This window comes from Silurus aristotelis (assembly GCF_946808225.1).
Source record: "Silurus aristotelis genome assembly, chromosome: 22".
Lineage (NCBI taxonomy): Eukaryota > Metazoa > Chordata > Actinopteri > Siluriformes > Siluridae > Silurus > Silurus aristotelis.
In genome coordinates, this window is record NC_139595.1 from 4,053,178 (window position 1) to 4,074,969 (window position 21,792).

At 41.9% G+C, this 21,792-nt stretch overlaps 1 protein-coding gene across 9 annotated transcripts in view; it reads right to left on the bottom strand.

Moving 5' to 3' along the window:
- The window catches only part of LOC310717372 (transcriptional repressor p66-alpha), a 45,504-nt gene that overhangs the window by 18,750 nt on the left and 4,962 nt on the right, over nucleotides 1-21,792 (bottom strand). For 2 of the 9 annotated variants that reach the window (XM_083525291.1, XM_083525292.1), the window contains exon 1: nucleotides 13,220-13,359. Coding sequence is in view for 5 of the 9 variants with exons in the window: in XM_083525289.1 (XP_083381415.1) it covers nucleotides 13,086-13,131; nucleotides 13,220-13,297 (124 nt within the window). In the remaining 4 variants the exon portion in view is untranslated. Of the gene's footprint in view, nucleotides 1-34; nucleotides 8,683-13,085; nucleotides 13,132-13,194; nucleotides 13,383-21,792 lie in introns of those variants that run through there. The other 7 variants (XM_083525289.1, XM_083525287.1, XM_083525286.1 and 4 more) reach the window with 7 other exon arrangements.

The following is a 21,792-nucleotide window of genomic DNA, read 5'->3' on the forward strand; positions in this document are numbered from 1 at the left end:
GCGCCCTCTGAAGTAATTCAACAACCGACTTCACCTATTAATCCATAGGCGATGTTTACAGTTGGTGTCTGTATAAAAAACCCCACATGGAAGGGGACCTTTGAATTCCCTTCAGAGTTTTTTTTTTTTATTTTCAACATGGTTTAAAAATGCCTTTTCTTCACAGGGAGATCCTACTAAGAAACACTAGCCAGGTATATCCATTCCCAGCTTCCTTGCCTGAACATGAGTTGAGCTTGGAGACTGGCATTAAGGACGTTAGGAAGATGCTGAGATGTGGTCTCCTCTTGGTGAGGGTAAGGGTGAGATGAACACAGTAATGGAGGCGAAAAAGCAGAGCCTCATCTACTCGCTGGTGCATAACAGGAAGCGTTAGCTCAGAACGTAAGGGCTAAACATAATATTAACCCTTTCCTTGATGTGTACACTCACACATTAACTCTTTCCTGTCACAAAAAAAAAAAAAAAAAAAAAAAATCAACCATTTCCGAGTAAAGTTTTGCACAACACTGTAACTGATCTCTGATCACCTTATATACACACACACACACACACACACATTCAGCTGATAAAGGAAAGCAGACTTAAGTTCCCTCTGTGACATCACTGAGTCGCACATGACCCTTCCCAGGATACACTGGGCCACACAAAGCACTTTACTGAGGACCGGTTTAAACCAGTAAGAGTGTGTGTGTGTGCGCGTACATGCACGTATGAGAGAGTGAGGCAGATTTTAACCCTTCATGAGCAATAGCAAGCAACCACATAACACAGACAAAGACACAGTCTCACACACACACGTACAAACAATCTACAAATGAAAGGTTACACCCCAAAGATACGCCACATGGCATTCCAAAACACAAGTCCTCCAAAGGAACGAGGGCTGGAGGTGGTGGAGGGGGAGTGATTAAGAGTTGAAGAAGACTGTTACTCTTAGCTCAGCCCCAATCAGGCTGTGTATTATTTAAGATGCTGTTATGACCAAGACTATTCTTTTCTTCAGCCCAAACATACCGCTATCTGCTAACGAGCAGAAACGCAGCTCTCTTTCTGATTCATTAATCAAATTAAAGAAAAGGCAATTAAACACATTGTCTATCCGTGATTGCAATTTTTTTGCTACGGAAAGAACGCAACCGAATTCCAGAAATGAAAATGAAACCGGTTCGATTTTGTGCAAACGTCACCACAAAACCGTAAAACGTCGCTCAGATCAGCAAATACCAGGCCCCGGGTTCCACCTCAAGTGCCTTACAATAGACGTGTTGTTTCTTCTGATCTGCTTATATAGCGTGTAGCTTAGGTCAGTGCTCTCGAGTCCCAGAGGACGTGTGCGTTCTGTGTGTACAGACTTTGCAAGGGGGGGCGATCGTTTCGACACGCCCATTAATTCTGAAGTGTTGAGGGACAGCTGACCCGTTCAGCACCTTATTTTGGGCTGCCAATGCTTATAGTGATTTTGAATACTGAGATCGCAAAGTAGATATGCAAATGAGCAAACCACAAGTTCTTTTTTGTGTGTGACTTTAGAGTTTCCGGTTTCACTGCAGCACAGGTAGGCCAAAAGAAAAGCTTAAAGAAATTAGTCAAATTTATGTGGGCCGGCGTTCAACAAGAAGTCGTTGGTTTGCCAGTTTGTTTTGTTGCACATCGTCAGAAAATCAAGCTGCGTTTTTGCAATTTTTGGTCATAGTATATATACCAATGGGATGCTGTATAATTTACAGCATCCTTAGTAACTGCCTGATCAGTATTTCAGTAGATTCAAATAAGGCTACCAGATTTGATTTTATAGAAACCAAACCAACCAAACTGGGCCTGGAGTGATGCAGCTGAGGTTGAGGAACTGGCTGGGTCAGACCTTATACAGTGCTATTTCCACTTCTGCTTTTGTTTTGTTTAGGGGCATAATGATAAGGTTGACATTTGTTTCACGGAAAAACGTCTAGTTTAGGCCACTCGGATCTGATACGGATATCTGGTGCACCGAACAGATCAAGGAGGGGACACTGTATTACAACTCTACCATGCTAATCTTATAGGGTCATATTGTTGCTCGCATTCCGACAGACGTACACACAAGCAAATGAATTCCGTTTTCAGCACTTTGCATACTGACGTGCGAGTTTTGTGCCGAAATTTGGCTTCTTATTTCGAATGGGCATTGAGTCATTCAGCCATCAAAACAACATATATGCCTTTATAACATACCACTAGGCTTGGGATTGTCATAGACACCTAAATGTAAAAGATTTTAGTATTTAGGCCCAGCAAGATTCAGATATGCTAATTTCCATATTGAAGACGCTCCACACATATGACTTGGATGTCAAAGCTTTCTGGTTTAGCATCTGAATAACAGGGCTTCAAATCAACCGGACTTTGATCTGGAAATCTTGTTATAAATGGAGCAAAGGTGCTGGGATAAAAGCGCGAAAGATGCGAACGACGTTACCAACATTGTTTTCACTTTCGGACATGACAAATTGGACTACGGCGAATGGTCGAGAAGAACAGCAGCACACGACTTGCCCTTTCTCCGCAGGCTACTGTTCCTTCACAGAACTCGCCTCGGCATTCCTTACCGGGGACGAGGAAATGGTAAACAAATGAGTCATCATCCCGCACAAAGCTATAACAGACAGCTGAAGCGATCGGGCTGTTCTCAGATCGGACTGTAGAGGTCGAGGGCAGCAGTAGAACAATCGGGTTTGGTTTAGATCGGCTGAACTCGACCCAGCAGTTACAGATGGCTGTGTGAAGGAGCCAAAAGTGCCGAGTCAGACGGCGGACCGTGGAACGAGTCCACATGTTGCAGTGAACGTGTTGAGTGTCAGTTAAAGTGGGTAAAATGGCAGCGACGGATCAGGTTTCACGTCGCCCTGGGGCAGCATACGTATATGTGGCTTCTCAACAAGGCACATCCTTCCATACACATGCAAAAGAATAGAAATGTCCATACAAAGACCAGTTGAAAGAAAAACAAAAAAAGGATCCAAACCATAAAGATCAATTTAAGTGCAATCTGCCAATCAATAACGAGCTACATAAAAAATGGTCTTATTGCAAAACGAATTTTTTATATTTGTCAAATTTTATATTAAAATTCTTTAAAAGAAAATCACATACAAAAAAAAGGATATGAAAGACAATGCCCATTGTCTTAGACCACAATCCACTAAAATACAAAACAGCCAATGAGAGTAATGAGCGGTCGCCATGATTTCAACCCGGAACTACGTTCTCTGCTCAACATCTTCTCCACCGTGATGACATGCACGAACACATTTCGGAGCTTTATAGACCCAACTACGTTGGCAGCACTTGAATATATGGTGCTGTAAACCATTCATGATCACTAGCAGATCCAAACTAATTGCTTTGGCAATAGAAACCCAAACGTAACCCTGGTGAAGAGGAAACGCTGACTAAATAAATAAATAAATAAATAAATAAATACGTGAGCAAATCCAGAAAAAGCAAGTCAAATTTATCCCAAATCATCTTGTACAGACCCTAAAACACATTTTTGCCCTCTGGTGCTAACTGCTAGTCTGCTTCTCAACAGAAGCTTGAGCTGCTGTAATGTTGATTCATTCAGGAACATGCGCTCGTGAACTGGCGCTTGTACATGCACCCGCTGCCACGTTTTTAAACTGTAATTTGATCCTTATTAACAAATTAAGACTCCTGGGTAGGCTAGGCCATGTTTCAACTTAGAGATGTGTTCAGATCACCCATTCTTAACTCTAGAATATCCAATCGTAAGTCGGAGACCACCTGTGGTTTCTAAGGCTCGATAATAGAGAACACTTCTATGTTCTGAGCGAAATGCACGTATTTTCTCTAGAGCACATTAAAATCTAGGTGAATAACGTGTGTCTGTTTGCATAAATGAATTTCAATTAGATTCCCCATTGAGCAGTACAATGGGTCTATAAAAATCAGTAATGGCTCTATGCGAGTGTCGAGAAACATACAAACTGTTCGAAAGGGCTATTGACAAAGAGTCAGCATATTCCCTCAAGTCTGTATTCCCTTTAATAAAAAATAAACTCTGGGGTTAAAACAACTTTTGTGAGAACCGGAAAAAAGCGTCTATCAAAACAAAAGTAACCTCCAATAAGGTTGAAAACCAATGAATAAGTCTTTAGACCGGTCCTAGAACAATGAACAAGTTTCTTCCTAATCATTTTCCTTTATTCATGTTTTATTGACGGTTCTGATGATGTATCCTGTCTAACATGTCACTCCAAAATCTCCCATAAACTTTCATCAGGATTGGGTCCGAAAAACTTACGATATGATCTACATTATTCCCTTTGAGCTCTGCTGCACAGTGACTAAAGGCTTGGCCATGCTGTAAGAAAACACAACCACCGCAACAGCAAAAAGGATAAGAAGGATCAGTCAAAGGACTGCACTATTCATTGGCAGTAATTTTCCTGTCTGAGAAGACCAACATTTGCAAAAGATTGCGACAGAATTATTACGCAAAATCAAGACGTGCGTAAATTATTAGCGCTAACATGTAACATGAAAATTAAATGCTTGCATTTCAGAGTCTTGGTGAAGGTTTGAACGCTACGATTTCTCACTACGTAATTCTTCTACCTGCCAAATTATATAAATATATACAGGTCATCCCTGAGTTACAATAGAGACGCATTACAATGACACCATTGCAACTTGAAAATGTCAAAACATGGCCCAGCCTACCCAGGGGCCTTAATGAATGATGACCAGGATGGGGCAGTATACTGCAATCGGTTCATAATTTAATAAATTACAGGATAAAATTTAGCAGAAGAAATTCCACTATCGTAATGCATCAACTTTACAGTGCACGAGTGCCGAGTCATGAGAGGAGGGCGGAGCGTGCTGTGTGCTCCGTTTCAGTGTCCGGTGACGCCGATAGAAAAGGAAAGAGACAAGAGCTAAAAACGGGCCTTGAAGCGGCAAAAACACAGACAAAAAATACGCACTCTAACACCGAGACACTGAACTCTGTTGACCGCTGGTGTGCGTGAGGCATCTCACAAGGAGGAAGATACGTACATCGTGGTGCAAAAATGTGCATATTTTTTTACCATTTTTTTTGTAGCGCTATCGTCATATCGAAAAGATCGAAAATCGCAAGTTGAACTTGTGTGCGCACACACACACACACACACACACAAACACAATGTGGGTACTTGACTGTAATTATCCATCTGTCAATATTTTATTGACTTTCTATACGACTCCAAGTACATCAGAATACATCACAAACTATATCACAAACAGAAACTAATCTAAAATTCATTGGCTTGTGGATTTGACATGTGAAAGCAACAAAAAGTCAGCAAACAATGGAGAAGTAATGCTCGTTCCTCACAACACATCTTAAACTTTTTCAAAGATTTTTTTTTTAAACTACGTATTAAACTACCTCTTTTCACAGACACAGTATCCGCTTGTCCCAGGTTACAGATTTCTGCACCCTTGCACATACATTTAACTTGACTTACTGGTGTGTCGTTAAATTGGTGACAAACGAGGCTGGAAAAAGTTGCAGAAAATTTCCGGAAACTTTCTATGGGAATTTTTGAAATATTCTAAGGAATTTATGGAAATTAGACATTTTTAGTTTGTTCATAACATGACATGCATACAAACTAATACACTTTATTACTAACATTAAAATCTATGTAATATGTATGTCATTTACGTGAATCCCCACCAAGGTTAACATTTATTTGACATTATTTTGCAAACTCAAGAAATGATGCGTGTTTTTGAGGAATGCACGCTGCATGTCGGGGGAGGGGGGGGGGGTGCTGTGTGCATGTGATTAATCAATGTGCAGAGCAGAAATTGTGAAAGTGCATTAGATCTGAATGTTTTAACAAAGATGACCCTAAAGATTATTCATGGTCATTCCCAAATATTTCAGTTAATTTCCATAGAAAGTTTCCAATCTTCAAAATTCCCAAATTGTTGCAACCCTAGTGCCGTGACCGTTTTGATCAGAGCTCTTAAGGAGTGTAGAACAAGTCAAATGACAATCATAGGAGTATTACAAAGTCCTAAATATGCACCTACTGTGCATTCCCTAGTACAAGCTTTAGCTCTTCAGCTAAGTAAATATGTACAGTAAGTCTGATGGCACGGGTTCAGCTGACCGAGAGTTGGGTGGTCAGGGCTGCTTGTCTGACCGAGCTCCTGTTCTGGTGTTCAGCACTTTTCTGGTCCACACACTTCCACTGCCTACCGAATGAGGCAGATTTTTCTTCACACTGATTACGGAGGAGCCGCGGGTCGTTTTAAAACAGCTTGGAGTGAGATAAGGCAGAAACCTAACTTGTGCGGTCGGATTCAGCAGGATACGGTTACGTCATCAGTACTACGGAGTGCATAGTTTTCGACCTCAAGCAAACCACATTCCTCTGCGTACCTGATTCAGGTTTAGTCAGTGTGTTAAAACAAACACCTGCTGGACTACAGCGCTCCGGAGCTGCACATGAGCCACGGTGTGCTGTGAAGTTTGTCAGGTTGTGGTTGATAAAGCTGAATTAGTTGTACCATATTTCTCTCAGGTTTTGGACAGAAATCCCAGAAAATGTTTATTTCAATCAAAGAATCTAATTCTGAAACATGCTGGGGTCCTTTATCGAAGAATATAACTTAAAATAATGCTAGTAGAGTAGCATTGTTCTTCTGGGAGAAAAAAAAAAGAGCGAGAGAAATCAGCGTTACTGTAACTAGCTAGCTAGCAATGATGCTTCTTATTTTTGACTAGCCTAATTATAGGTCTTGGTTGTAAGATGTATGGAAAGCCATTTTGGCCAAAATTAGTACTTGATTAAATTTTTTTCTCAAATGCTCGGATTCGACAGCAACACAACAAATGTAACTACCTGAGCGTTATTATTGTACCACCACACATTCCTTTTGCTGCATGCAAATGACGCGTGACAAAATCTCCTCATGAACTAATAATACAAAAATAACACACCCCACTTTGGATTTCACATCTTCATACCGGAAAATGTTGCTCTTGAGGCGTTTAATGTTAAACTACACAATGGCTAAATGCTTCGTAACATTGGCCCAGATATCTCACAACCATCTCGCATATTCCTGACAATATCTTGCCTCACAGGCGTATCTCTTTTCTCTCTTTCTCTGGAGCACATGCCCCTGCCAGGCCAGAGAAAGGCTTTTCCATGTCGGTTATTTTTAGCTAGTGATGTAATGACCTCTCCTGCAGGGTTTTAACTTGCAGATGCACACAGACGTGTTTGTGTTGTGGAATTTTATAGGGGGAGAGAAAATACATACATACATATATAATATACAAACAAAAGTATTGAGACACCTGACCTTTCCAGTCATACGTGTTTTCTCCACAAACTGTCACCACAAACTTGGAGGCACACAATCGTGCAGGATGTTTCTGGATGCGGTAGCATTAAATTTTTTTAAACTAGGAGACCCAACCTTGTTCCAGTGTGACAATGTTCCTATGCACAAAGCCAGCTCCATGAAGATATGCTTACTATGAGTTGTGGTGGAAGATCTCCTGCTATAAAGCTCTATAATCCTACCTACTGAACATCTTTGGAATTAATTATAAAGCGGTTTGTACCTCAGGTTTATTCACCTCACCTACATCAGTACCTGACTTTACTAACACCCTTGTGGCTAAATGAGCACAAATCTCCACACTCTGAAATCTAGTGGAACATCTTCCCAGAAAAATGGAGGTTAAATTTTTTACAGAAAAATGGGACTATATGGGGAATGGGATGTTCTAAAAGAATATTATGGTGCACAAATGTTGGTTTGTACGTACACATGCACACAAACAGACACACACCTCTTGTTTTTTTTCCACCACCTAATGGGCATAAACTAATGTTATTTCACTGACTGGACCCCTGAGAAGCACATTATAGCCATGTTTCATTTTCAACACGAAGGTTGTGTGGCTTATAGCAGGCAGGAAAAAAATACTTCCACTCAAAACACAATGGTGAAAAGATTTTTTCGGATGAGACAAGGACACGCTGTTGTTGTGGAATTCATGGTATTTGTGAATTTTCCCCATGTGCTTGATTCCCTGGGCATTGTGTTCAAGATGAAGGACATTTTTTACCTCTATAATCCTTTGAATCTACTGCGTAGGAACGTAGTTAGAGCAGTATTCAAATCTATTGTACAATATTATGGTAATGATTCTTCTCATCATTGTGAACCAAATGCAACAACCTTCAAAACATCACTACATACTAGAAAAGCAATTTCTCTCTCGTCCACTGTATGTTATTAACCACTAATATGCGTTCACCAAACTTCAGTGAAAAATAAAACCCAGTAAGGACACAAAAGTAAAACAGTGCGGTGTGACCGCGAAACTTAGACAAAACGACTTGTTGACATGTAAATAATGTCAATGTGGCTGTACAGATTAAACTGGAATATCAGACACCTTATGCCTTCACCACTTTTTTTTTCCACACAAAATAAAAGAAAAAAAAACCTGACATTATACAAAAGCTGAGCCTTAAGAAAATAAATGTTATCACAACAGAGGTCAGGAATGACTTCAACTCTTTATACTTTCCACTCCTGGCCAGAAGCAAAAATCTGAGCTCAAGATGCTTTTAAACAATTCAAATCTGAAGGATATGTATACCGAAAACCCCCCCGGTGATCATGTAAAAATCCGCCTGGACAGATTCAGCTCCATCTTGAAAACACTTACATTATTCCGGTGTAACATAATGACATCACAATATGAGCGGTGAAGTGAATAACAATGATAATCTCTTCATCGTGGCACCTGTTAGTGGGTGGGATATTATTAGGCAGCATTTTGTCCTCAAAGGTGACGTGTAAGAAGCAGGAAAAATGGGTGAGCATAAGAATTTGAGTGAGGGCCAAGTTGTGATGTCTAGACATCTGGGTCAGAGCATTTCTGAAACTGCAGCTCTTGTAAGGTGTTTCCTGGTCTGCATTGGTCAGTATCTCTTAAAAGTGCTCCAGAGAAGGAACAGTGGTGAACCTTGATGCACCACCAAGGCTGGTCCGCGTGGTCCAATCCAATTGACGATGCTGTAAATGCTCAACAGATCAGGACTTTTTTGGCAGCAAAAGGGGGACCAACACAATATTAGGCAGGTGGTCATAAAGTTACACCAATTAGGCATATTTCACTGTCCAATCTTGGTTTTTACCAATGAAATCATTGAAAATTACCTGGAAAAAAACACTTCCCATCCCAAACTAGATTTCGCTGACCTATGGAAATTGTTTTCCTCCGTACACCGATCAGCTTGACTGGCAACCCACCCTCAACACATCATCCAATCAGCTTCTGAGTGAAAACTTCCTTATTGTTGGGAGACCATGTGCATGATTCCCAACATCGCCACAGGCATCCGTGGAGAGCAAAACAGGCCAAACTCCCTCTGCTGTCAATCACAACTAGCAACTAGCATGTGTATGCAGAAGAGGGTAGATAGCAGTTTTGTGTTCCTCGATCCTGCAATGCAGCATGAGCAGCAGTTCTGAAGGTCACTCCCAGCTGAGTTTATATTAGTCTCAAATCCCCATTTAATAGCTGTTATATGACCAAGGAAAACTGGCTGGTCTGAGAAAATGGTGGTGTCCAACTTGAGGAGATAAATGGAAGACGGTAAACTACAGCTAATGCGATTTTTTTTTAAAAGAGATGATGATCAGAAAAAAAACGATGATCAGTGCCTGGACTCGACAGTCTATGATCTTGAACTGATTTCCTGCAAGTACATGCAAAGGCTTTACCTCTGATACCAAGAAAAAAAACCCTGTGATTAAACCTGAAACACAAACACCTACAGAGTGTGCGCTTTCAGGCCTTTGCTTTGTGCCAAAAGTGTTCGCACCCTAGTCATACCAGCATTCTGAACACTTTAGGATTTTTTTTAAATGAAAATGACACTCACAAGCTTCCAAGGTTTCATCCACATCCACATCAGAAGGAAGATGAGAACATGGGGAGATGAGATGGCACTATGCTTGACACAGTTCTGTGATCTGGAGCTGCTTAGCAACACCTAGGCATTGTGACTCCTTAACTATGAACAACACACAGGCCTAACTCCATCACACCCAATTCCCATCAGCTTCTGGCTGAACATTCGCTCAGACACCTGGGAGCTCAGGTGCACCAAAAAAAACAAAAAACAAAACACATTTATGGGATTTGAACCTTTGAACTTCCGATCCAGAGTCTAATACCTTAATCACCGAGCTACAACCTCCCCTAAAAGACCTGTAAAGCTGGCTGAGAAAGAGTTGCTGAAGATCCATCAAGTAGTTTTTCTAGTAAAATGTATTCAAAGAAGATTTTTAATCCAAGAAACCTTGGACCAAATGCACCTGAGAGCTAAAGACCAGCATAAACATCATGCTAGGTTTAGTACATTGATGCACTCGAGCACTTTATCAGAAGTTCTGCGTTACTCAAAAGCATGTCCCTGAGCTCTTTGTTCGCCAGCGAGTCCCTTTTGACAGCGGCTGATGACGACCTGTGAGCATCAAGCGCTTAGACAAAGGAACATCTCAGACTGCCGCTGAGGCTTTTTTTTTTTTTTTTTTTCTCCTTTTTTAAAACCTATGAGCTCCTAACAGATGGACCCCCTGTGGTTTACATCTCATCAGAGCAGACATGTGACATAATGGCTTGAAAAAAGAAGCACAACTACATTATAGCGTTCCTCAGGTAGACACAGGAATGTGCAATGTCCTGTAAGTTATTACCTTAATAGCTTATAAAACGTCTCTGACTAGATGTCAGTCAAAATTATACAGCCCACACGTTTTCCGCCCCTAAAGCCCAACAACGGAACAAACCGAACATCATCTTATTGACCTCACGGTACTTTAGGATGTAATATAAAGCTCACATTCGATGAGACACCAGACAACACCCCCCCATGTGACACCAGGATGGTTCTCCATGCTAAAATGTACAAAAGTGATACTTGATAAAGTTAACGCCCTTTTTGTAAGTTAATTGCAGTGTATAGTGACTCCTGGCCACAAGTGGATTTCTTAAATGTGTATCTAGTGCTCGTCTTTATTTGGAATAGACAGACATGGCAACCGAACATTCCCTTCAAAAGGTGGTCCTTGGAAACTTCTTCCTCAAACGTGATAAAAACTAAAAACAGTGCAGCTCGTCACTACAGAGAAAGTGAAGTGTTTCTGGTGGTGAAAACGACCGAAACTAATCCTATTTGAATCTGAAATGAAGAGCAAAAGAAAGAACGAAAGAAAGAAAGAAAGAAAGAAAGAAAGAAAGAAAGAAAGAAAGAAAGAAAGAAAGAAAGAAAGAAAGAAAGAAAAAGAAAATAAGAAAAGAAAGAAAGAAAACAATAAGAAAGAAAGAAAGAAAGAAAGAAAGAAAGAAAGAAAGAAAGAAAGAATAGAATAAGAAAAAAGAAAGAAAGAAAGAAGAAAACAATAAGAAAGAAAGAAAGAAAGAAAGAAAGAAAGAAAGAAAGAAAGAAAGAAAGAAAGAAAGAATGAATTGAATAAGAAAGAAAGAAAGAAAGAAAGAAAGAAAGAAAGAAAGAAAGAAAGAAAGAAAGAAAGAAAGAAAGAATAGAATAGAATAAGGAAAAAAATGTCGGGAGAAACACAAGGAAGGAAGTACGAATGGTAATAAACCGTACACACACACACACACACACACACACACACACACACAACACGCCGTGTCGACGTATCAGCGTGCGCTCCAATCTGCACGTGTGGCTTTAAGAGGATGAGGAAGGATGAGGAGGAAAAGGAGGAAGAGGAGGAAGAGTACAGCCAGGGGACTTTTATTGTGATAAGAGAAGAGAAGAAAAAAAGAACCTGGCGGTCTGGTCGAGTTTAAGTGCCACGAATAAAAACCCTGAGACACCAAACATCAACCCTCAAATCTCTCAGGTCAACATTTAACTAAACAATTCAACACAAAGTGTTTCCTTTCAAAAGTAACCCCCCCCCACACACACACACACACACACACACACACACACACACCGGCAGAAAGCAGACCGGATGACGGAAATGTTGCAGAGAAACAGGAGCAGTTCGGGAGAATGAACGTGTTTATACTAAGTATTAATTCTGATCAGATCATGTGCTGAACTTTGTGTATCAATTACACGCTTTTACTGTTCCATGGGGCAGAAACACTGAATATAAACAATTCACTTCAATTAATAACTTCTGCACAATATACAAAAACTTTTATTATTATTATTATTATTATTATTATTATTATTATTATTATTATTATTATGAGACCAGGAGGCAGCAGTTCTCGGCATCACGTCTTAAAGCCAATCAAAGCGCTGAACCGTTCCCAGTGTTCACCTACCTCGCGTTCCTGAGAGAGAGTGGGGGGCAACAGCGCACAATTTAAACTTTCAGCCCCCGAGCGAGTCCAAAATCCTCCATTTCCAGGGTAACCCCGTCCTCCAGGGAGCCACCAGGAAGCCACCAGGGCGCCCAGGCAGAGAATCACCGAGTCCCGAGGGGGAACCAGACCCCGAACGGGTGATCATCAACAACAACAACAACCAAAAACTCGGACAGATGAAGCTAGTGGATGACGCGGCGCTTCATCAAGATTACGAAAGAAAAAAAAGAAAACCCGAAAGACCACCGGAGAGCCGGCGGGCAGAAACTTCAGGAGGAGATCGTGATGGAAGGGGTTAGAAGTGTTCGGGGTGCCGGGTGAAGCCTCCTGGAGCGCGGCACGGAAATGAAAGTGTATCGGCTACTTTGTAACGGCGTCGCGTTGTTGGAGGAGGAGGAAGAGGAGGAGGTGGAGAAGAGGAAGATGAGCTTTCGATAAGACCGAATAAAACGGATTCTCCCGAATACACACCCCCCCCCTCTCTCTCTCTCTCTCCCTCTCCCTCCCTCCCTCCTCTCACCCCTCCTATCACCATCACCCCCCCCCCCCTGCTCTCTTCTTTTTCTTCTTCTTCTTCTAACCCCCCTCTCTTCCTCCTCCTCCTCAAAAACTTCACACACCGCTCTTTTCTCTCACTTACCGGCTCCCAGAGGCGCTTCTCCGTCTATCCGCGCTCCTCCTTTCGCCTTTTTTGAGTCACAAATAAATAAAACTCAGCGTCAAAAACAAGAGCCGCGGGGATACCAGACCTGAGATCAGCCTTTTCCTCCTCACCTCTTCTGCTCCCCGCTCCGCCGCCTGGGCTGCCAAATAATGCGCCTTATACACACACACACACACACACACACACATACACACACACTCCTCTCTCTCTTTCTCTCACTCACTCACTCTCTCTCACACACACACACACACACACACACACACACACGCACGAACCGCGGCGTGACCGCAGTGCGCATGCGCGCTTGTGCACGCCAGGAGCGACCAAGTACATTACACACAGGACCATTATTCCTGACCATGACCAATAACTTCTTCTTCTTCTTCTTCTTCTTCTTTCGGCTGCTCCCATTAGGGGTCGCCACAGCGGATCATCCGTCTCCATACCACCCTGTCCTCTACATCTGCCTCTTTCACACCAACTACCTGCATGTCTTCCCTCACCACATCCATGAACCTCCTCCTTGGCCTTCCTCTTTTCCTCCTACCTGGTGGCTCCATCTTCAGCATTTTTCTACCAATATAATTCATGTCCCTTCTCTGCACATGTCCAAACCAACTCAATCTCGCCTCCCTCACCTTGTCACCAAAACATCCTACATGTGCTGTCCCTCTAATAAACTCATTTCTAATCTTGTCCATCCTCGTCACTCCCAACGAAAACCTTAACATTTTCAGCTCTGCTACCTCCAGCTCCACCTCCTGTCTTTTACTCAATGCCACTGTCTCTAATCCATACAACATCGCAGGTCTCACCACAGTCCTATAAACTTTCCCTTTCATTCTTGCAGATACCCTACTATCACAAATCACTCCTGTCACTCTTCTCCACCCACTCCACCCTGCCTGCACTCTTTTCTTTACTTCTCTAACACACTCTCCATTACTTTGCACTGTTGACCCCAGGTACCTGAACTCCTCCACCTTCTCCACCTCTTCTCCCTGCAACCGCATCACTCCACTGCCCTCCCTCTCATTCACACACATGTACTCTGTCTTACTCCTACTGACTTTCATTCCCCTTCTCTCAAGCGCATATCTCCACCTCTCCAGGCTCTTCTCAACCTGCTCTCTACTCTCACCACAAATCACAATATCATCTGCAAACATCATAGTCCAGGGAGACTCCTGTCTGACCTCGTCCGTCAACCTGTCCATCACCACTGCAAACAGGAAAGGGCTCAGGGCCGATCCTTGATGCAGTCCAACCTTCACCCTGAACCAGTCTGTCGTACCTACTGCACACTTCACTGCCGTCACACTGTCCTCATACATGTCCTGCACCACCCTCACATACTTCTCTGACACACCTGACTTCCTCATACAATACCACAACTCCTCTCTCGGTACCCTGTCGTACGCTTTCTCTAAATCCACAAATACACAATGCAGCTCCTTCTGTCCTTCTCTATACTTCTCCATCAACATCCTCAAAGCAAATAAGGCATCTGTGGTGCTCTTCCTCGGCATGAAACCATACTGTTGCTCACAGATGGTCACCTCTTCTCTCAGCCTGGCTTCCACTACTCTTTCCCATAACTTCATGGTGTGACTGATCAACTTAATTCCCCTGTAGTTACTGCAGGTCTGCACATCTCCCTTATGCTTAAAGATCGGTACCAGCACACTCCTTCTCCATTCCTCAGGCATCCTCTCCCCTTCCAGAATTCTGTTAAACAATCTGGTTAAAAACTCCACTGCCATCTCTCCTAAACATCTCCACGCTTCTACCGGTATGTCATCTGGTCCAACCGACTTTCCATTCTTCATCCTCTTAATCGCTGCTCTCACTTCCTCCTTACTAATCCTATCTACATCCTGCTTCACCAACTCCACATCCTCCAATCTTCTCTCTCTCTGATTTTCCTCATTCATCAGCTGCTCAAAATACTCCCTCCATCTTCTCAACACACTCTCCTCACTAGTCAACACATTTCCCTCTCCATCCTTTATTGCTCTAACTATGACCATGACCAATAACAAGGAGGGCAAAAGATCCGGACCCCAACACACACACACACACACACACACACACACACACACACACACACACACACACTTCTTTCCCAATACACCCCACCACCACTGCCCACTCTACCCAACTCTAACCTACACCGATCAGATATTATAACATTATGATCATTTAAGTGAATAACACTGATCATCTCTTCATCATGGCACCTGTTAGGAAAAATGGGCAAGCATAAGGATTTGAGTGGGGGCCAAATTGTGACGGCTAGACGTCTGCGTCAGAGCATCTCCAAAACTGCAGCTTGTGGGATGTTCCTGGTCTGCAGTGGTCAGTATCTATCAAAAGTGTTCCAAGGAAGGAACAGTGGTAAATCGGCGACAGGGTCGTGGGCGGCCAAGGCTCGTTGGCGGACGTAAGGAGCAAAGGCTGGTCCGTGTGGTCCGATCCAACAGGCGAGCTCCTGTAGCTTAAACTGCTGAAAAAGTTCGTGCTGTTAATAGTCGATGGGGAAGGACTGTTTTAGCAGCAAAAGGGAACAAACACAATATTAGGCAGGTTGTCAAAGTTATGCCTGATCAGTGATTATATATGATATATAGTGTATATATAAGATAGAGATCCCCAGTACACTATAGTTACAGTGAGGGATACATGCACACACTCATCAGTTTATCTTCATCTTGGTAGGGATGGCAGTGGTGCCGATTACTGGGTATTGCATGAGACCCTGTTTTGGGACCTGTGTGTTTCAGGAGACCTCAGACACTCATTCAGAACTATCGTGGGCAATCCACATCGACAAAACCACCCCAGGTGTTTCTTGGAGGTAGGAGGAAACCAGGAAAGTAGAGGAAAGCGACATGGACACATCCAACCAGACAGGACCCTGGAGCTCGGCCAGATGTGTCTGTATTTTATGTTTACATTACGATTTAGAAATACAGACGATGACACTTATCTTCTGGTCTTTATCCTGAGCGACCTACATTTATCTCATTAATTCAACTGAGCAGCTATGGGGTTAAGGGCCTTGCTCAGGGGCCCAGGAGTGGCAGATTGGTGTAGTTGGCATTTGGACTTATGACCTTCGGCTTAAAAGATCAAATGCTTTAAACAATCTCTGAAGACATCTGGGTCAGAGCGTCCCCCAAACAGCAGGTCTTGCAGGGTGTTTCGGTATTCAGTGGTACACACCTACCACAAGTGGTCCAGGGAATGACAACCAGGTAAACCAGCAACAGGGTCATGGGTTTCCAAGCCTCACTGGAGTGTGTGGGGAGTGAAGGCTAGCTGGTCGCTTTCGGTTCTACAGAAGAGATACTCTACTGGTTATGCTTTACAAACCATTTCTATCTGTCGAGGCAATGTTCTTCTTCTTCTGTCCAGGAGGCAAATACCACATTTGCTCTTTCTGTCACACTTCTGGGAAGATGTTCCACTAGATTTTGGAGCGGCTTGTGGACATTTGTGTTCATCAGCCACAAGGGTGTTGGCCTGGAGTGAAGTCAGCGTGCCAGTTCTTCCCAAAGGTGTTCAGCAGGGATGAGATCAGAGCTCTGCAGCAGGCCACTCAGAATCTTCCTCTCTAAACCATGTAAAGCACATCTTCAAGGAGTTCACTTTGTGCACAGGGGCATTGTGTTCCTCCGGCTTTGTGCTAACAGTTTAGAGAAGAACCACATATGGCTGGAAAAGTCCGGTTTCTGAATATACACACGCAAAGATATGCACAAATAAACATTAATTTATTTATGGTAATTGATGCGTATGCATGAACCTGTATATACATGTGCACTATTTTAGTCATTATAACGTTATACAATCAAATAAAGTGTTGTTATTTTACAATCAGCGCTACAGATGTTGTGCCTGAGAAGAATAATAAGTGCTATGTCTGTGATTTGACAGTGCCAGAGAAGATCTGGTGTGTGAGAGTGTGATACATGGAAGGATAAGTGGGGGGTGGGTGGATTGGTGTGGATACTGTAATCCCCAGTGAATTAGACCTGATAAACACAAATACACCCACACAGACGTGCGCAAATATATACAGGGTTGATTTCATCATTTTATTTATTTTTGCAATCATTTCCTCAGGGGTGTGTTTCATCCGATGTCGATTTCAAAGCCGTCAGATTTGAACCGGCGATTGTCAGATTGAAGATTTAACAAATAAACCTTTGATTTTTTTTCCCCTCGAATAAATTACGGCTAATATCTTTTTTTTTATTTACAGGATGCACAATACATGTCAAAGAACACAAATCAGCTATCCTCATATACGGGAAGGAAAAGAAACGACCACAAAATCACGTTTAGCGCAATAGATTTATTGATTAACTAAGACAAAGTGGCACCCTCCTGTCCCTTGGTATAGCACATACCCGCCTATTAAGGTTATATAAGATGCGCTTAGTGCAGCAATACTTGATTTAATTAGATTAAATAAAAGCCACAGGGTGCATTTTGGGTCATTATGGTTCAAATGTTGCTAAAGAACCATTATCTTTAAACACGAATCGAAGGAAGTGTCATAGAAAAGCGCTCGGATCTCATCATACTTAATTGGATGTACAGAATTTGAGGCTTTTCTAGAAGTAAATCAATTCCAGAAAATATCATCTAGCACTCCGAAGATTCTGGTTCGAAAAGAAAGACATATTTGGCATTTTCTATTGTTATTTGATAGAAGAAATCGTACAACTTTATGTTTTTCCGTACGCACAAAGTTTAGGCTATTTTTAAATGAATAAAAATAATCATGAAAACAGAAACCAAAAGACAACATGGTGCACTCAAAGGTCAAGACACAGCACAACGTTCGGTTTGTCTTTCAGCTCAGCAGGAAACAGTAATGGCTGCCCTGAACAACATGACAGTCTTGACTTTAATCCCCATTTAAGTACAGTAACAATGCAGGAAGTGGCCCTCCCAGTCCCCATCAGCCCGGCTCACTATTTGGCAGGAAGTCTCGACTCTCGGCTCTGCTCTGACACCTACTACCTAATAAGCATCACTTAGTTAGCGTCAGGTTTCCTCCCCCACCAAGTTACGACTCTGTAGAGCACGAGATCGTATTTCAACTGAACCATGTCGTGTTTTTTTTTTTTTTTTTTTTAAGGCCCAGGATGTGTTTCTCTGGACTTCATGTCTTATCACAGGAATGTCAAAGGCACTGCTGGGCAGATTAGAAAAATAAAGACAGTCATGTGACCAGGCCTGCAAGCTGACCTCAGAGTTGGCATGGTTCCCTGCAGAAACACATGCGCGCGCACACGCACACACACACACACACACACACACACACAGAGACAGAGACAGCGCCACCATTACTGGAGATCAGGACTTTTATGCATTCCTCAAGGGCAAGGCACAGAAGCACACACAAATATGCAGTCACACCCTCATGTTTGTATACAAGTCACCTCAGCATATCGATCTGTACACACGGTTAACTGAAAATGCAGATTAATGTTATCAATAATACATATATATAAATATATATATATATATACACACACATACACAATATATTACCAAAAGTATTAGGACACCTGACCTTTCCTGCTATATGTGGTTTATTTCCAAATTGTTACCACAAAACTGGAGGCACTCAATTGTACAGGACGTCTTTAGATGCAGTATAATACAATTTTGAAAACCCAAACCTGTTCCAGCAAGGCGATGTCCCTGTGCACAAAGAGAGCTCCTTGAAGATCTGGTTTACATGGTTTGGAGAGGAAGATCTTGCTGCTATAGAGCTCTGATCTCATCCCTACTGAACACCTTTGGGATGAATGTAAACGCTGACTGCACCCCAGGTCTCTTCGCCTACATCAGAACCTGCCTTTCATAACACCCTTGTGGCTTACAAACACAAATATCCATAAGCACACTCCAAAATCTAGTGGAACATCTTCCCAGAAGAACAGGAAGAACAAATTGGTAAATGTGGAATGCGATGCTCAAAAATCACAAACTGTCCTATTAATACACAATGTGCACTTTATTAGAAAAAGTACCCGTCTTTTCAATCAATCAATCAATCAATCAATCAATCAATCAATCAATCAATCAATCAATCAGCCAATCATGAGGTGTAATGTAATATTCATATTCATATTAAACATTAAAATGTGGATTTGATTTGATTTAATGATCTGCTGATCTGGAATTTTAGTGCAAGCAGTCTGGCGTTCTGGACATGGAATCTCCTTGCTGATTAAACAAAAGAGCCAAACAGGATTGAGCTGAGAGAAAGTCTATTTCAAATAACCATGGAGCAGAAAAGCATGTCAGAAACCCAAAACTTGGGTTGGGGTGGATGGATGGGTTGGGGTGGATGGACTACAGCAGACTACCACGTGAAGTTCAATTCCTGTCACCCAAAATCAAGAAATCAAGAGAAAGAAATCAAGAGACGGCAGTGGAAAGCTGAATTTTGGAAAAAATCCAGGTGATATCCTACACATATCCTATAATATATGAAATTCCGGTACGAAATTCCGGAGTAAGAACGGGAGCTTTGAGGATGGATTTGGACTGTAGGTAATGTCAACAGTCTGCTACATTGACTCAGGACTACAGTTTGCTTCTGATCATCACTGTACCCCACAACATTGTATATCTGCAATAAATGGACATTCGGTGCAATCCAGATGAGGATGGGTTCCCTCTTGAGTCTGGTTCCTCTCAAGGTTTTTTCCTTATGCCATCTCGGGGAGTTTTTCCTTTACCACAGTCGCCACCGGCTCACTCATCAGGGACAAACTTACACTTATAAAGAACATAGTAATATTTTATCACCTCATTATCAGTGTAAAGCTGCTTTGAGACAATGTTCATTGTTAAAAGCGCAATACAAACAAAAATGAATTGATTTAATATACAAATCCTTATGAAATATCCTCCTTATGAAATATTCTTTTATGTAATTATTAGTACGTGTTACACTTTTATTACTTAGAAATTGTTCAATAAATGGATTAATATTTAAGATTGATTTCTTTTTACTAAACAGTTTCCCAGGCATGTTCTCTAAGCACCGCTGCTGCTACGTGAACATGACGTATCACAACACTACGGAGACCGAGGCGTGTCCTGAGTCACACAGAATACAGATTAACATGGCAGAGGTAGAGCTGCATTTACCTGGATTGATTTCATCTTTGTCCTTCTTTTTTCTTCTTCGAACTACAAAGACGTGTTTGTGAAATGGCCACGAGTAAGAAGTCACTAAAGTAAATTATGATTTGCTGTCTGTCTGAACTAAAGAAATTAAAGTGAACTATCTGTACAATATTGAATTGGAGAACATACATTTTTTCCATAGGATGGAATCGAAATCGTATTGTATCGTAGGCTATCTTGCATCAGACTCAGTTATGAAGATAAACATCCCTGATATGTATCAATATATGTTTAATTAATGGCACAGTTGAGGGTGAGTATATGCAAATCCAAAGACAGTAGAAATGTAATGAATTGTTTTAAGATTTCTTATTTTTATAGTTATAAAAAGGTACAAATATTGAATCAGAATTAACCTTTAAAAAAAACTTTAAAATTGTCGTGTTCAACGTGAGATTGTTTTGCCTACTACAAGTCAAATGTTGTTCTTCATAAAGCAGCACAGTGGTGCAAAAGTCCAGAGTCCACAGTTCGATCCTGATCCTGCGACTGTTTCTTCGTGACCTTCCAAAAATCATAGCAGACAGCGGTTTGGATACGTCCTACTGCTAGAACGTGTGCATGGTATGTTGATGGACTTACACCACATCCATTTCAGGTGCCCTTCATTTATTTTTTCATTCCATCCAATCGAGCAGTTAATGTTCAAGAGCCTTGCTCAAGAGCACCAAGGGTGGGCCTTTCAGAAGTTTAACAGCTTGACCACTGAACAAGAACTTGCATGTATTCCTGGGATAGGCTCCAAATTCACTGTGATAAAGCGCGTTCCTGAAGATGAAAGAAGAAACCTTATGATAAACTTCAAATCAGATTGTTATGTCACTTACATTTTCCAGAGGGTCCTTGAATAGATAATCACAAAGAGAGTCGGGTTTCTCTCAAGGTATCTGCCTCATGCATTATATCGACAAAAGTATTGAGACACCTGATCTTTCCTGCCATATGTGGTTCTTCTCCAAACTGTTACCACAAAGCTGGAGGCACACAATTGCTTTGAATGCGCTATAATAAAATTGTGCATTCACTTAAAACTTGGAAACCCAAACCATCCCAGCATGGCAATGCCCCGTGCACAAATCAAACTGCATTAAGATTTACATGGTTTGAAGAGGAAGATCTCGAGGAGCCAGCTATAGAGCGCTGATCTCATCCCTACTGAACACCTTTGGGATGAATTGGAATGCTGACTGCACCCCTTTACAAACACCCTTGTAGCTGATGAACACAAATGTCCCCACTCTAAAATCTAGTGGAACATCTGAGAAGAGTGGGGGGAATTAGAAAACTGGGAGCACACTGCATACAGACCAGGTAGTTCGCAAACTTTTGGCGATATAGTGCATCATCTCAGGGAGCTTTTTCCCTCCCCTCCAGTGCCACCAGCTGCCCAATAGGAATAAACGTACTAGGGGTTCATTTACGAAACTTAAATTAATTTGCAATCTAATCAATTCTGTGAAGC